An 18,333-nucleotide genomic window follows, 5' to 3' on the forward strand; every position below is an offset into this window, starting at 1 on the left:
GTGGCCAGCACAGCCGGTTTACTTCCCCAACGTATGGCCCCATTAGTGTTGTGGGCGGACTGAGGGAATCCTACAAATCTCGGTGTCTTCATTGTGTTTCCAATTGGAAGCGAAGCTACTCAGTTCGGAAGCCTAGCACTTCACCAGTCGGAGGCGTGCCCCCCCCCCCCCCCCAATCCGGTTCAAAAGTATCAAGCAATAAGCTATGTTAAAAAGGTCATTGCTATGCGCATTGTCCACTGTTTTTTTTTTATTTTCCCTAAGTTCCTCTGTCACGTTCGTTGCTGTCATATGATACCCAGACAAACACAGTGGATATGCATGTAGTCAACTGACTACGCCTTAATCCTGAGGATGGTGTAAGGTACTTTAATTCCCACCTCATCCAGTGGTAGTAGATGTATCCAAGGTCAATAATAAACTGGAACAACGCATTGAATGTGCAGTTTTTTTTATTTGAATCGGTCTGCATTCAGATAAACTTATTTTTATTATTTCTCTCTACACGTGACATCATTTGATGTTTCCTCTGTGACAGGATTTGATGTTTCCTCTTTTTCTCCATTCCATGTGCGCATGTTATTTCCATTGTCTTCAACCTTTGAGGAAATATTAAAAGGGGGTGGGGCAGAGGGTTAAAAAAAACAAGCATAGCACTTGTTCTCTTTTGGTCGAGTCTAATGCTTAATAATGGAGTAGCATTTTGTGTGTGTGTATTCTGGGGCTTGCTTTAGAACTAGATCTATGTACTTTTTTTTTAAAGTAATTAATATTCAAAGAAAATAACTTTGACCATAGAGTTAGAAGGTTTTTTTTTTTGTTGTTTTTTTTTTTTGCTTTCCACGGTGCCCAGCTAAAGACGTTTGGCGAATGTGAAATTTGTCCGAAGCTTTAAGGACCTACAACATGAAAAGGCAAGATATTAAATGGGGTGCAGGGTGGTCTAGACAATTAAATATGTTAGTTATTTTTTTTTACATTGAAATCCTTTAAAAGTAATAGAATTACGACATCAGCCAGCACTAGTTCAATTGAACATTAGAGCGTAAGTTACGATACCTGAAAGCCTATTGTTTCATATGTAGTAGTGTTATTAAAGAGTTCCTAAAACGGCCCAAAACATTTTGTTGTTGTTGTTACTCGTGCGTGTTTTAGTTGTTTCAATTGGCTATGTTTTCCGCCTCTACACGTACAAGGTTGCCTTTGTAGCGTGAAGTTAAAGGAGGCAGTTTCTTGCAGAATAGGGTTGGTAGAAAACATTTCTATGTGATATTTTGTTATTGCTGCTTGTATGTGTGTGTGTTGGGAAAAAGGGGGGGGGGGTAAATTAATGGTATTGCCACTGGTCTGCGTTATTTAAAATGATTAGCGTAGTTCGTTTAGAGTTGACTTCTGAGAGCAATTCATACTCATGAAAAACTGCTGAGCTGTGCAGACATTTTCCAAAAAGTTAGGGGTCGAACTATGACTATATAAAGTGGCATAGACATGGTAGGGGCTTGGGATTTATGGGGGAATGACAATGCCATTCGTGTGTCATACTTATTGACTATAGTCCGGTCCATTTGTCCTTAAAAATAATTATGTTTGAGCCCGCCTCGCCTGAACATCAATTTCCCAAAGCTTCACTGTGACAGTCAATCTCTGCAACGGGTTTAGATCCCTTTGTAAGCGTATGTCAGACTGTCCCATGTTGGTGAAGGCTGACCTACCAGGATATACTTCGGCATGTCATGCACGTCTTCCCCTCGCATGTCCGTGTCATGACAGCATGTCGGCCGTCTGTGACGAATGGTGCAACCTGTCGCTGTCACGCTTGCGGCTGTCTTTCGTTGCACACTGCATCGCAGCGGCCGGTGTTCAAAGAATGGGCAGGCTTTACAGTGGTGATGTAAGAGTATGTAATCATTCTGAGTGAAATAAACTTGAACAAAAAACTCAATTTTTATTAACAAAAAAAACTTCACTGATTCAACTTTGAGAATTCAACACAAAAATGTAACGTTTAAACGTACAACAAAAAACACGTCTTTATTGTCTCCACCCTCCCACTAGCACACACCGACTTGTATTAACGTTCATTATGACATACCTGATCATGGTTTCATCAGAAACACTCTTCTTTCCGCGCCGTTACCTTGGAAACACATACCCCCCCCACCCCCCAAAAAAATCCATGTGGTATAGGCACCCCGTGTAGAAAATTGCTAAGTTTTCTTGTCAAAACAATCATGAGACCTAGTGCTGGAACAATGTATAGTGAATTCATAACATATGCAAAACAGTAGCAACACTAGAAGACACTAGAATTAATGAAAGAGTATCGGTGCATTACATTTACCGAAACAATTCAAATGTGCAGACTTTTTATTTCGTCTTAACTAATTCACCATTTTGTTTCTTATTTTAACAAATATTGCCATAACTTTATTTGTATATGTTTGTACAACTTTGCCTGTCTGTTATTTGATTTGTATCACTAACCGTTGCCACCCAGTTGACGGTCAGGTCGCCCCGCCGAACGTTGACCTCTCGGTAATTACTTGCCGCTCAACATTGCCATTATCCCTGAAGAATGTAAGACAACAGACTTCTATTGTCTTTTTCTTTACAGTCCAAACATGCTCAGGTATATACGGTACATATCTTTTTATCTTGTCCCGTTTTACTTCATACAAAATATTTCCGAAATATTTTTTTTACAAAGCTTTTGTCAACTCTGGTAAAAAATTTGCAGACGTTATTTCTCCCATATCCAATCTCTGATCAAGCTGAAATTTTGCACAATTATTTCTTGTAACTGACAAACAAAGAATCTAGGGGGAAAAAAAGTATTAACCGCTTAGTTAATCAACTATTGGTAGTTAATTTTGTGTTTGGTATCTCCAACAAGGGTAAGAAATTGTCCTTGACTGATAAGGTGGTATAAGTTGAATTAGTCCCCTTTCTACTTTGTCGCGAGAAAAATTTGAAACTAAAAATAGAGAAGTATAAAACCTATTTTCATAAACACTCCCTGGCACAGTGGTTAGTACATTAGCCTGAGGAGGCTTTAGCCCTCGAGTTCGAATTCAGGTCGTGCACTTTTTTATTTATTTTATAAATGCATTTAAAAAGCGATCACTCAGTAACCCCCTTCTTTCTCCTCTACAACTTTCCAACTGGTCCAGACAAGTGATAGGATCATAGCGTATTGAGAAAACGGAAAGCGTGAAATTACGCTAAAAACAATTGGTAAAAATATTGCTAATCGCACAGATTTATCATTGTTAGTTATTACAAATTAATGACATGACTGATTTAAACTAATTAATACAGCTACGCTTAATGTAAGCTTTGTTGTTTTTTTTTTAAAGTATTTTGTATATTTTCTAGTTTTTTGTTGTTTTTTTTAATTTAAAAAAAATGATTTCAAAGTAGATTTATCCACTACAAATTTTGTCCATTCTACCTATTCCTCCCCTCCCCCTTCCACTCCTACATTTCTCTTCTTGTGTTCAAATCTTGGCGGGACAATCATTTTGTACATTTCTGGGTAGAAAGAAGGAAGTCTTAAGTACATGCTAACTGTGACTCCATTGTTTGTAGCCGAATAGTTATTGGTCACTTTCTGACCGTCTCGGGCATGTTCTAACAGGATCATTCATAACATACGAATGTGTTCATGAATGTCTTCCTGTAAAAGTGGTCTCCGTGGACAAAATTGTCTTTGTTGTTTAACTTTTAGACCTCAAAGCTATTGGACATCTGATTTTACCATCGATTTCATCGTGGTCCAAAGGGGAGCGGCAACTTTTTGGTCTGCTGAAAGCGTGCCCTTAAAACAAACATGAAAGTGTGCATTGTGAATGCGCTAACCAATTCACCGTTTTTAAAACACTATGTCGAAGTGAGTTTGTTGGTTCACATACTGCTCGTTCGTGTTCAAACATTGTCTTACATACAGACAACCTAGGGATCCATTTTACATCAGTGAACATGAATGGACCAGTACGCGATTATCATCATTAACAGACTTGTAAGAGAAACTAGAGAAGTTTTGTCGACTTCATTTTATTAAACAAAACTGCCCGATAGGGTTTTCGTTTCCCCCGATATAACCGCGCTTTATCGAGACCCGTGACATGGCAACGGGCTATTGGTCTCAACTGCCCACAGGTTGCCTTCTATAACTATTGGTCTTGGCTTAACAGGCACTACTTCTTCCACTTTCTTTAAAATTAGGGAAAAAATATATATAATTATGTAATTTGGAATATTGGTCTATTTGTAAATATTCCAATTTAGGTCTACATGCATGTGCATACTTTGCAAATTCCACATTTTAATACATTGTACATTTGTACTTGTACATTTTTGTGGGGATAATAATAAGTATTTGCATGAATATTGTTCGTATGATTTTCCTGCTTTGCCATCTCCAATCAAAACAACAACACACGCACAGGTCGCTTGTTAGCATGCGTGGCACTTATAGGTAGGGTATGTTCTCTGTACTCCATCGTGCTTGCCAACTGGACTAATTGACAAACTAAATTAAGATCGTGGCAGTGTTTCCTCGCTAACAACCTGCACTCCATTGCTCTCCCTTGTCGTGCACTTTTTTTTTTGTTCTTTCTCCCGAGGAGTTGTCAACGCTAAATGACGAAGGCCCATAAATTACATAATGACGATGTCTACTAGACTAGAACTGTAAGATTTTAGTTCACTGTGTGTCCCCCGGTCTGTCTTGCCGGCGAGACTAAGGAACACAACTCTGGTTACAGTGCAGCCGTCCTATTGAATTCAACTTGCAACACTTTCAACCCATTAGAATTAAGTTTTTTTTTTTTTTCACTGTTAGTGTTGATTTCTATTTCATGGTGATTTTTTTGGTCCAACTGTGTCCACTTCATGAACACAAGACAAAGTAAATGCGCAGACTATTAAATCATTTCTATTGAACATAGGAGAAGTGGAAACTCTTATTTCTTGTTTTTGTCTCCAATACTTGGGATTTGATAGTCGAAGAATAAAAGAAACAGACCAACCACTTGGGTTGATGTAGATTTATATTGAACTGGTCTAGTAGATTCTGTAGTGAGTTTTGTCTTGTGTAAGAATTGTGTCCTTATCCAGTCTTTAGTGCTGGGTCACGCTCGTCAATTTACCTAAATCCTGATGATAGTCCCATCACACCCTCTCTCTGTTCACTCTCTCCTCTTCTCTCCTTCTCTTTGGCGTTACGCTGCTGTCTAATTCTTTCTCCCTGTGTGCCTACAGGTCTCATCGCCACCAAGTACATGAACCTTGCTGTCCCCTCCCCCCCTATTTTTTGTCCTCGCTCTACATCCACTCTGCATATGTCGGAGTTTACTTAGATGTTTGTAAGCATGCTTTAGGCACGTGCCTTGTTCCGAACCTTTGGCATGGAAACAGATGATTTTTTATATTGATCAGCCCCTCCCCCTTATTTTTTTTACTATCCATATAAACATAGCACTTAGGTAATAAGCTAGTGATGCCATTGACGCATGACGGTCGCTGTCTGACAATATCACACAAGTTGTGACAACATGCCTCAATCATATATATTATCGCTTAGAAATCTACGTTTTCTTTTTTTCAGTGTGTTTCCTTTTAAGGCCCATTTGTGTGATAACATGGAGCAACCAGGGCCGGATCTAGACTTGATAAGGCCCTAAGCTATTTACGATATCTGTCCCTTGTAAGACAAGGATTTCGTTTTCTATTTCTACAAAATGATTGAAAATAGTCCTGTGGCCATTGGGTGTCCCCCAAGCAAGCGGAGTCCCTAAGCTATAGCTTATGTTCTTATAGGTAAAACCAGCACTAGTTTCAAGAAAGTAAGATTTATTTTTATTTTTTTAAATGAATTGGATGCTAGTCTGTCCTGGTAGCTCGACTTACAGCAGGGAATGAAGCGTTAGCATGCTCCGCAATCAACAGTTGCCCTACAAATAGAATGCAGTAGCGCACGAGAAGTTTTGTTGCACCAAGTTTTCAGTTGGATATTTTCTCGAGCGTTGTTTTTACTTGAGGGTGCTCTCAATGTGGTTCCAACGAATCAACTAATAGTTATTTGTATAGGTAATAATAATTAGCTTTTATTGTCTTTAGTATTTAAAATAATGCAAACAGGTTTTAATTTAACATTATCAATGATAAAAATAATAATAATAGTGAATTAATTGTAATAAAAATACTTTTTTTTTGGTCATACTATTCTCTTACAAACTTTGTATTTGCTGATTGCTTTGTTATAGTAATTTTATTGTACGCTCATTATAGTTATGCTTTATTCTACGGTGCTTGACTACATTTTGTCTCAAATTAACCTTGATGAAGCAGTAGTTATTATAATGTACATTCCCCATTGTTTGTTTTGTTAACAGCTACAAAAGGGTGTTCTCTACCAATAATAGCTCGCTAGTAGAACTGTTGTACTGTTAGGGTTTTGGTCAACAGCTCCTAGTGACCTAGTAAATCTTGATCAGGTATTATTAACTCCATCCAGCCAGGAACATCACTCCTTGTTTGAGAACCTCGCCGTTTTCCTTTTTTGTCTTTGATAAAGAAAAGCGTGTTTGTTGTTTTTTTTCTGTCTGTCTTTGTCATGAGATATTGTCAACTTTGTCACATGACATGTTGCTGTGCAGTCGACCTGCCGTCCAGGAGACATAGTACATTTGTGCCTGCAACACGCCCCTCACCCCCCCCCACCCCCCCCACCCCCCATTCTTTTTCTCCCAATTTTCAACATCTCCACGAGGCGGCGGCGAGCGCTATATGAGTGGACGCGTTAAGTACGCCACTTCTGGAGTGTCTTTGTCTTGAAGTTCCTGCTAAATCATCCCCCCCCCCCCCCCGAAAAAAAACCGTCTTGGTTCGCGGCCGCATCCCTGTCGTCTGCTTAAAGTGTGATGCATTACTGCTCAATTTAATTCACCTGTTTGTGGTTTTGGTTTAGAGAAATGTATGTTTGATCGAGCGTTACTTAGGTCCGAGTTTCTATCAGTAATTGGACATCTACATTTCTGTGTCTGCATAATAAAGCTGTGGTGCTTCATACCACTTGGTTTCTGCTCGTACTTTGTTGTTGGAGTCTGCTAGAGAAGAAATCCAGCAGTTGAACCGAATTCTAAAGACACAAAATTTCATGTTTTACCGGCACTGTCCCTGCTGCTATTCTCGCTAACAGTACTTATTTATTTGGAGCTTTTGTGTCACTTGAAAAAATGTCATCGGAAACTGTTTCTATCGTCAGGCCAAGACCTGTTTCTCAGGTAGTACACCGTGTTTTGTTTGGATTTCCCAACCGCAATCAAGTAGTTCTATTAGGTTATTAAGTGCTTTTGCATGTGGGATGTCAGTGATGTTTTCAAACAAAATGGTTTTGGTGAATCGATTTCTTAATAAAATAAAGTTTACGACAATGACTGTGATTTTATTGCTTGACCTTTATTTGATTACTTTTAGAATGTTAATGTAAATGTCATAAATAAATATTGAACACAATGAGATGACAAGTTCTAAGTCGTTTCAGAATAACTTTCCTTTGGATTCGGATAAAAAAGTGTTAAGGTTAAAATGAAATGAGAAATGTTTATTGTCTCATGTCCGTATTTGTTAACCGTAATTTTTTTCACCACCAAATATGTCTGCAGGGCTTGAACATTACTTATCTAAGGATTTATCACATTTCTAGAAACAAAAAATCACGTTGAGTATAACTTCAACTTGCCAGTTAGACTTGTGTGTTTAGCGGTGTTGGAAATGTGCGGAGTTTTATAATGTAGCTGTCTTGATGTGTTTGAAGCGTCACTAGACTTTATCTGTTTCTTTGATCTGTCTTCTTTCAACCTGACCAGGAGATACCAAGACCTAGTCGTCCAATCCGATTCAATCACTTGCTGTGCTAGTTCAAGTCATCTATCTGCCTATGTTGTTGTTGTTGACTACATTTCTAGTCGCACTTTCACTTTTCAAATTCATATAGTGAACAAAAATCCGGGGAGGGTGTTTTACTAAATATTGGGGGGGGGGAAACAGCATTTGCTTCACAATGAGCTGATCAAGTGGTGTTCAAATGCTATGCATGTGTTGTTGCGTGCATGTCTGGGGCACGATAAAATCTAAGTAATGGCTATTTGTTTACTGAGTCTTTCCTTGCTGTCCTATTTCTAGCATGCTCAACACGCTCTAGCAACATCATTGTGAGAGAAATACAGCAGAAGTTTCATGTCCTCTATGAAGTTACCCCCAAAAAATCACAAGTTGATGGTGTTTGTTGGTAGTGAAATGTGGAACTTAAACACTTAATTGACCGCTTGGTGTGCATGTGGGATGCTTGGTGTGCATGTGGGATGCTTGGTGTGCATGTGGGATGAGTGTTATATTTGTTTAAACACAGGTACAGGTTCTGATATAAATTTTTAGCTACAAACAAATGGTTTTGTTTTATAGCAAATGTGATGGTATGACATCAGTCAAATTACCTTTTGGTGAGCTCTAGAGAGAACAAATAATTTTGTTTGTAGTCTCCCCTGTTTGTAGTAACTAAGGAAAAAGTTCATAAACAACTCATTTAAAGATGTCTGTTTTAATCTTTGTGCGCAATGTAATAAATCATCATTAATTGCAGTTGTCAAAATCAAGTTGTTTTTATATCTTACAAGAAAATAGGACTTTTGACACTTTTCACAAATATAATTAAATTTAAAATTACTTAGAAAGCAATTAATTAAACCTTTAAATTAAAGCTGCAATACACTATAATATACAGGCAATAGTCTGAGCTTATAAAATGCAGACATTGCTTAAAAAAAAGATGTGATATATGCATACATTTTTCAAAAGCATAGAAACAAAACTATGACAAAACACCATGGTTTCTATAGCAACAAAGACACTTTCACTCCATCAACTTGTTTACAGTGTGGGCAATGGGACCAAGTTTCTCTCGCTCTTATGTTCATCTGTACATGTTGCAGGAATGAGCTGCAATCAACAAAAATATTTGCTTGAAGTTTGTTTTCATTCTGTTGCGTTTTTCTTTCATTTGAGAATGAATTGAAGAGAAAATGTGTGTGTGTGGGGGGGGGGGGGAGTTAGATACTGAGAATGCAACCAAAGGGAAAAAAGACAGATAACTGGCATACTTTCCATTTAAGTTGATTGTGTAAGTTTGAGATTTTTAATTTAATCAACAGGGACTAATCTACAAATGTTTTACCTTGTTATAGCTCATTGCCCTTATAAACTTGTATAGTCTTATAAACTTAGGGTGTGATAAGTAGCTGAAGGTGGTTGTTTTTGTCTTCCAAGAATATGAACTGTGACATACAGTAAACCAAAATGGCTTAGCATGACTCATAGGGGTGGGGGGGGGAGTGAAAGTTAATATTGTAAAAAAAAAATAACTATGGTACACAAGATAATTATAATAATTGACAATCATATTTGTTCATAACTAAATCTGGAACTTGGCTTGAGCTAATTTTGGTGGGGGGGGGGGGGGGGGGGGGACTACACCCTCTACTCAGTGATAAGCCTCACTAGGAGGAGACACCATTAATATAGCATTGTTCTAAAATTAACTTGGCCTAGACAGATAAGACATTTTTTTGTTGCTAGGCAACACACTGCCCACTCCCTGTTTTATATGTAATGAGTACTGCACTTTCATCTTGTTTACAATATGTTTTGGTTTCCACCCCTGCAACTCTCCTTCCCAGTGTCAGTCCAAGTATTTAGTATTGTTTCACTCGAGTCTTGTTGTTAACTTTCCATTTCTAAATAGTGTTCCCTATTTGGCAGTAGTGGCCATTAAAGTGGTTTCAGTGCAATTTAAAATAGCCACCTTTGTTTAACTCCCTCCCAAAAACTCTTTTACTTTCTTATGGTTTTAATTAGTAATAACACTGACATGAAACTTTTGAGGCTGATTGTCATGATGTGTTACTTGATGTTACGAAACTTTTGAGGCTGATTGTCATGATGTGTTACTTGATGTTACGATGAGATTGTGTTGATCGGACAATGCGTTACTGATGTTATAATTTTGTATAGTTTTATGTGTTTGACAATTTCAGACTTCTCAAACAATATCGTGATGTCGGAGTTACTACTTCAAAGTATAAACTCAAAACTGAAATCTTCTTTAAATAAATACAAAAACTTGTATTCTAGAACTAGGAATCACTTTAATAAAATACACACTACATAAATGTACAATGCTATTCAATCTAAATTCATTTACTCTAGTCTCAAATCTCTCTCAAAACTGAATGTGCAAGTCTTTAAATACTTCCTCTTGCCTCCTTCTAGCAACGTCCAAACTATTTTTAAAGCTTACAGAAAAAAAATCATTGTTTTAAATAAACTTGTCATTAGTTGTCAACAACCTTGCATTGTAAATATTCAATCTAAAAATAAACAAATGCAATAGCTGCTTTATGATACATGAAAAGCACTTTGTTTCACAAGAAAGTATTCATACTTGCAGAAAGTATATATGGAATATTGGTAGCAAATTGGCTACTAACCAGATGATTGTGTTTCTATTCAAAATTACTCCCCTAAAAGACTTATTACTTTGCTTAAAAAAAATGCTAAGATTTTTTTTGCTTGTATTTTGAGTGTATAAAAAAAAATATAATGTATTCAATGGTAATGGGGTGTTGTGGTTGAGTTGAATAATGGTAAAATTGAGATTATTAATATTGTTGTGTAATCCCAATGTTGTTAGGCCTACTATACTGTTGTTTTCAGAGCACCTAAAAATAGTAACATTTATGATAAATTTCTTGCTCTAATCATACACTTCTATTTTGTTTTCTTCAGTTAAACAGAAAAGTGTATTTAGGTCTGTATGATAATCGAACATGGCCAGAGCCAGACTCAAGGGATGAGCAGCGTGTCCGTGACTACATGGTCCAGAAGTATGAGAATAAACGCTGGTATGTAGCCCCCACAGAAGCTATGAGGGAGGAGGCTAAGCGGACCAATGAGGCGGCCTTGAATAGCAAACCTCAAGTGAAGCCCCTGCGATCCTTGCTTGGTGAAAATGCCTCAAAGTTAACTGTTAGTACTGTGCAGGTCAGCTATGCTTACTCATTGTTCTTTCCTGTGTGTGGCCCATTGTATGAATGCATTTTGTTTATATGTAATACTGAACTCATTGTTAGTCTTCAGAATCAAAGACATGACCATCATTATTATTTATTTACACTCTAAAAAATATGTAGATCTAAAGGTATTGTATCAACAATGTCCAAAAGAATGTATACATTGTTTGATAAGAGAGATATCATGCATCAACAAGGAAAGTGTATTTTATTTGTTTTCAACATTATCATTGCACCAAGTGGTTATCTTGATAAGCTGGACATAAGGTGTATTAGAAACACTTGACACACCAAGAACTATATCTTGTCTTCAACAAGAATGTTAAGTGTTGGAAATCTGCTGTTTGTTTTTCAAGAAGTGTAGAATATTGCGTCTGTTCACTTTCACCTATCCCTTACTCTGTTGGACTGCTGGGGCACCACACAAGATCTGTTGACCATCTTTCTCCTTTCTGCTGTCTTTTGCCTTGGATAGAATCTCTTTCAGTGGCCGGCCTGCCCATTCGATTATGTTTTCTTCCCATCACTTTCTCTGTCTGCCTCTTCTTTTTCCTGGTACTGTTCCCTGAAGAAGGATTTTGTGAGCCATGAGGACCTTGTACTATGACCATAGAGTTTCAGTTAGTGTTTTTTGCAGGTTGTCGTGAGATCCGATCCCTGTACTATTCCTGCCCCTAATCTCTGTTTGTGATGCAGTCTTTGTATGTGATACCTAGGATTTTTCTGTAGCATCTCAACTATATTGCTAGGATCATGGATGCAAGATCACCGGCTATAGCCGGCATGCCGGTAAAATCGAAGTAAAAAAAAGCTTGCTGGCAAATGCCAGTCCGACTGATTGTCTGCTCGGTATCAGACTTTTTTTTTTTCACATTCACGTTTTGATCTTTCAAACTAAAACTCGAATTCAAAGAAAGACAGGAAATTACAATTCTTAAGTTACGGCGCATGCGCTATTTCCGAACTTTCGCTTTGTACCAAAAACGTAAACAAAAGTTAGAAACAAATCAGTAAGGCCCCGGCCTGAGACCCCTACTCCGAATTTAGTAAGTAGATCTAGATCTAGACTCTAATTCTAATAAGTTTGATCTGCCGGCATAAAAATTTTAAACCAGACCTAGATCTAGTCGGTATACCATCTAGCCTAGAGATCTAGATCTATTTCTACATTTTAAAATGATTTTATTTTTAGAAGTTGAACGTATTTACTAATTTAGTTAATTTACCCGAAAATGCGAAATTACCGTACCGTATCATAGCCTTATGATAAGACTTATCAATGAATAATCATGATAGTTATATATTATTTATTTATTATATAGTCTAGTCTAGATAATCTCAGTCAGTAGATGATTATGATAGATCGATATCAATGAGTATTAACTATTAGATCTAGATAATTGGAATAATTAGTTAGAATCTTACAGTTACATTACAATTTAGTGACTCTAGTCCCTGGGCAGAAGCAACGTAGATCAAAAGTAGATTGTAGAGTCTATCTATTATAATCTATTATCAGATATAATATCCTACTAGATCTAGTAAAGTCTAGATATAATTAAATCTCAGTGTCTGGATCTAACTTCAAGATCTAGAACTAAATCTAGAGTATTCTAGGATTCTAGAGTATGTAATTTGGATTTAGGTCTAGGCTAGACCTAAATCTAGAGAAAATCTAATATCAAGTTAACTAGTAGCTCTAGTAACTTGTACTCTAATGACACTCTATTCCTAGACAAGTTAAAGTCTAGACTTAGACTCAGAGACTATTGTGAGTATGTCAGTCAAGATCTCTAATACTTAATACTTACTAGTTTTTTTTTATGAGACCTAGATATAGATAGGTATAAATTGATGGATCTACTCTTTTTTTTTTACTATTATAGAATTAAAATGACATCTTGACTAGATCTAGATAATCTAGTTCCTAGTTCTAGTCTAAAAATCAGTCTAAGTACTCTAAGAGTTTGAAGATCCAGTTAATTAGTTCTATATTTGATAAGATCTACTGACTACTCTTTCAGCCAATAAATATTTATAGATCTATTAGTAGTGCTACAAAGTTTGATTTATAGTAATATAGACTATAGTAGTAGTAGGTAGGCCTATCTATGTGCATATTATATATAAAAAAATGAAATGTTCAAACATACATGTAGATTATAGTAATTAAAGTAAAAGCTTAAAAGCTTAGAATTTATAGTTTGTATTTAAAGATATATATATATATAGAGAGAGAGAAAGCGGTAAATGTTTTATTTATGTTGTGGAAGATATAAGAGGCATCATGCTTGCAGGTTTTTTGGGTTGCTGACCCCCCCTTGCAGGCAAAACGGGGCTCTGTTGCTTGCATCCATGGCTAGGATCCTCCTCTCTAGTTCTGATCCAGCCTGCCTATGTTCACCAGCTCTTAAAAACAAAAAATGATGCTATGAAAAATGATGCTATACTTTCAGACCTAATATTCCTTCTAGATATAAAGCAATGGCCACAGTATATTTGTAATGTTTAGCCTGCACCTACCCAGGCCTGCTCACATTGGTCAACACATTTCAGACACCCTATATTTGTTGGGCAGACTTCTTATAACATTCAGACATCACTTTTCAAAAAGATGATTATGTCCTACTTGTGTTCTTGACTTGTAGTCATACAGCACATCATGAAAGAAGAAATTTCAAGCTTAACCAAGATTCAAACCCAGGAAGTCTACATGAGCTACTTGCAGTGGTTAACAGCTACAGTGTTTAACTACTGAGACCAATCCAGACCAGAAGTGTTGAGCTGCTCCAAGATTTACTCCAACTTCTGGAATAAAATGAAACAAATATGTCCTTGTCCACCAATGCAAAATTGCAAAATATTAACCTGAATTAGAATTTATTTATTAATGTGTAATTTAAAAAATTTAAAGTATGCTCTTATATAGAATTTAAATTGTGTTAAAATGTGCATATAGTAAGCAACTGTTATGTTCACAAATAAATGTTAAGCAATCTATTTTATAAACCAATCATCTTGAGAAGTTCCAATCGCATTTCAATGTCATTAATTCTCTTCCCTTTCCACTAGAACTATAACAAGGCCATTCAAACTTTTTTTCAACACTTTTAGTGAATATAAAAGTAATTTTGGTTTTCAAAAATATTTTCTGCAACTTTTTAAACTAATAAGCTCTTTGTATGTATGTTAAATAATTTTAGTTAATGATTCATATGAAAAGATGAAGATTTATTTCTAAAGTGACATTTGTACACTGTAATTGACTGTGGTTGAGGTGTAACTTGATAATTAGGTAATCACTAAAAAATGTAGTTTATCATGTTATCTCTGACTAGCTAGTGTCAACTTTACTGGGCTGAGCTATGGTCAGGCTTGATTAGTTTATCAACTCATTTCACAGGACTAATAGTTCACAGTCAAGCTGTACTGACACTTAATAGTGTGTGTGTAGGGTTGTATTTCCAGTTGTTGCTGTTGTTGATGTATTTGTTTAAAAAATGTTTAACTTTTTTGATATGCAGACGCCACCTACAAGTCACGCCCCTGTTACAGTGTCTGTTCCACTCCCTGGGGCAGTGAAGCCTCCAGCTGCCATAAACAACCAGCACCCTCAGCCTCCCACAGGAAAGCCTGCCTCTGGATTTGATCTGTTGAATGATCTTGGTGGGGATCCTTTTGCTCCCACCGGACAGACTACGAACAATCACACAGAAGGTTAGTAAGAACATTGCTTTCACCCCTACCCTATCCCCACTCCTCACAGTTTCTTCATTAGTCATAGCAAGAATAGCTTCCAATCTACCACATGCTATTCCCTTTTTCCAGTCTTCATAGAAGGAATAGACAGCTTCCAATCTAACACATCCCTTTTCCATTCTTCATAGCAAGAATATAAATACTTCCAATCTTTTTTTTTTTTTTAAATTGGCTAAGTATTAGAAACAAACAATAGTGGTGAGCATTCTTATGAACCATAATTTCATTTTACTTTTTGTGCTGGCCACGAATGTAAATGTTTGGCTATGGGGCTAATGAACTTGACATAGTCCTCTACATTAAAGGTCAATTGTAATTTAATGATATTAATGCTCATTGAAAAAGATGTCAACTAATGCTACCAATATCAACATGAAGCTTTGTTCAGGCCAAATGAACTCGTTTATATTTGGAATAATAGTTGGAAGGCTACTTTATTTGAGTGCTAGATGTGAAGATCTTTTTTATTTGATGTAAAGATGTCTTAAGGTTACTATATGATTGTGTTGATCAGACAATGCTCTTCTGATATTATGATTTAGTGAAGATTTCTATTTCAAACATCTACTAGACACTCAAACAAGACCTTTATGCCAGAGATTCAGATATAACTGTTAATTCAAACAAAGAAGATCCTTCAACAATAAATAACATTTTTAATTCTGGAACTAGGAATCACTTGAATCAAATACTCAATAAAACAATAAAATTACACAAATTAACTATCTTTGTTCAAGCTCGTAATAAAAACTAGATTTAATAATGGTACTGGTTCTACAACTCAAAAAACACGACTTAACTCCATGAGATTTTAATTACAATTCTTTGTTCCAAAACTTCTGCATCACCTAATAAGCCACACTTATCACATTTCAACATCATACCTAACTGGTCATTAGATTCAATCAATTCTAAGAATGCTGTCTCAATTCTGAGAACGCTGGCTCACAGCCAGAGCTAGTTGCTAGGAGATGGCAGGGGTAGGACTAAAAACAGACTTAGCCAGTCTGCTAGGCAGTGCCGGTCTTAGGCCACTGCAACCTATGCGGTCGCAGTGGGCCCTGCGCTTTCATAGGTCCCACGCTAATTCTATGTGTAATTATTAAATTGTAAAATATATAAGAAAATTCCTGGAAATGTCCTGCATTTATTAAAATCACCCCAAAAATGGACTAAATATTTGTGGGTGTCATTCATTACGGAAAACACCAATCCTACGCGCGATAAAAGAAAAAGCCATTGTCAACTTTCATGTAATAAAATGTAATAATCGGGCGGATTTCCCCCTAAACCTAAAGTTCCAATACCTTATTTACTTTTATAGTCAGTAGGTATAAATATGTCATAGGTTGCAAGGTTCGTAAAATAAAGTTAATTTGATCGCAATTTAGTACTAAGTAAAGAATGAATAAAATGCAAAATCAAATTTATTATCTAATACAAAATCTTAATTTTCACTTATTATCCTTATTCCCACCCAGACACAATCAGTTTCGCATAGGGCCCCGCAATTTTTAGGACCGGCCCTGCTGCTAGGTGACCAATAGAATGTTACATCTTCAGTTTTCTGTGAGTTAAATGAGATTGTATATAATCATTATTATCTTTTTGTTTCCCAACAAGCAAATACCACTATTTGAGATGTAGTTTTGTACAATAATTTTGAAATGCAAAAAGAAATATTAGAATTGAGATTTAAAACAGATTAAAAATGAGACCTTAAAGATCATGAGTCTGAATAGTTTGGATGCGATGGTTACACAAGTGCCTCATGAGCTACCTAGTAAAGTCTACTTTATTTGCCAATGAATCTCAAAGGAATATCTAATTTCATCTTCATTCTTTTAATTCAAGTTCTTCTTAAAGATAAATGAATGCAACAAATACATATTCCCTTCAACCTAATGGATATATCAGGTACACTTGCTTCAGTGGTCAAATATTGCAAAGGTACTATGTAACTAGCATAAAAAAACATAATTTCTTCCCAAAAATGTAATTTCCCCTTTAAATTCCTTAAATTTTTAAATCAAAATTCCAAACCTCCTAGGTTATTTAACTTCATTCATTGAGACTTTCTTTTTGGATGCATAGTCCCTATTATAGATTTAATACATCTACATTTATAAAGTGCAAAAAGGAAATTATTTATAATTTTTATATGAGTTCTAAATCAGAACTTTAGGTCTAGTGTTAGATCTAGATTTCCATATAATGAACATACCAATAAATTATCGTAAACATTTACCTTTCTTGCTGGCCGAATAATAAAAAAACGTTCTAGCAGCTGTGTTTACGGGTTTGATACCCGAATTGATCAAAAAAAAAAATTAAATTATTTTATTATATTTGTAGTTTAATAATGGAGATATCGTCTTTTTTTTTTTTTTAATATTATTTACATTTTTTTTCATCTTAAAAAATATGTATATATTTAAAAAATGTTTTTGCAGCATACTTCTGCCATTTTTACTAACAATTGCAATGCATAAATACATTTTATATTTACTACTTCACTACTCAATGGATTAGTTAACTCTTCTAGCTCCTAAAATAAAAACATTTTTTCTACATTGAAAGACCGTAATTTATTTTTATTCTAATCTGCTTGGCAGATATATGCTTTGTGTATGTACAGATTTATCTAGATCTTGAAGAACAGCCAACTTAAATTTTGTCCTCTTAACATACTTATAGTAACTAAATGGATTTACAAAATTTAATAATTATAAGGACCTTTTTGTTCTGTTTTTTGACAGGTGGATTTGCAGACTTTGGAAACTTTGACAGTTTCAACTCTACTGCAGCACACACAACATCTTCAGCACCCACACATCCTCCCTTGCCAGCGTTCCCTATTTCTAATGGTAAGGCTAACTGTATCTTTTGAAAAATGATTTTTCTGTACCTTGTGGATAGCTTTTTGTTGCTACTTGGCTACTATGAATGAATTTGAATTCAATCTATTCAACATTTACATAAATAAATATTTATTTTCTTAGATACATTTCTATTACACTATATAGGTGATATATGTAACTAAAATTTCATTTGCTCTAAATAAGTTATGGTCAGTATTGTGGAGGGAAGGGTCTTGTTTTGTTTAATGGGTCACAAGACATGATCGGTCAACTGTCTTTCTCCATTCATCTGTCTTTCGCCTTGAATACAATCTCTTCATCCCATCACTTTCTTTGTCTGCCTCTTCTTCTTTTCCCTAGTGTAATTCATTGCACAAGAAGGTATGCGAGCCCTAAGAATCTGTTGATATGACCATGCAGTTTAAGTTTTGTTGTTGTTTTTTTTACGATGGGGCTCAATCACCATTGTGATCCTATTTCAAATTTCCTCATTTGTGGTGCAGTCTTTGTCGGTGATACCTAGGATTTTATATCTTACATAAATGTAAATGGATGGCTGCCTGGTTGTTTGGTATGCTTTCTAG

General features: G+C 35.9%; 1 protein-coding gene across 3 annotated transcripts in view; it reads left to right on the forward strand.

Moving 5' to 3' along the window:
* LOC106064909 (arf-GAP domain and FG repeat-containing protein 1-like) overlaps positions 1–18,333 on the forward strand; it is a 47,349-nt gene that overhangs the window by 13,286 nt on the left and 15,730 nt on the right. For 2 of the 3 annotated variants that reach the window (XM_013223565.2, XM_013223566.2), the window contains exons 3-5: positions 10,846–11,100; positions 14,654–14,846; positions 17,648–17,755. In XM_013223565.2, the coding sequence (XP_013079019.2) occupies positions 10,846–11,100; positions 14,654–14,846; positions 17,648–17,755 (556 nt within the window). Of the gene's footprint in view, positions 1–6,884; positions 7,287–10,845; positions 11,101–14,653; positions 14,847–17,647; positions 17,756–18,333 lie in introns of those variants that run through there. The other variant, XM_013223567.2, reaches the window with a different exon arrangement.

The sequence above is a fragment of the Biomphalaria glabrata genome, chromosome 15 (genome assembly GCF_947242115.1).
Source record: "Biomphalaria glabrata chromosome 15, xgBioGlab47.1, whole genome shotgun sequence".
Classification (NCBI taxonomy): domain Eukaryota; kingdom Metazoa; phylum Mollusca; class Gastropoda; family Planorbidae; genus Biomphalaria; species Biomphalaria glabrata.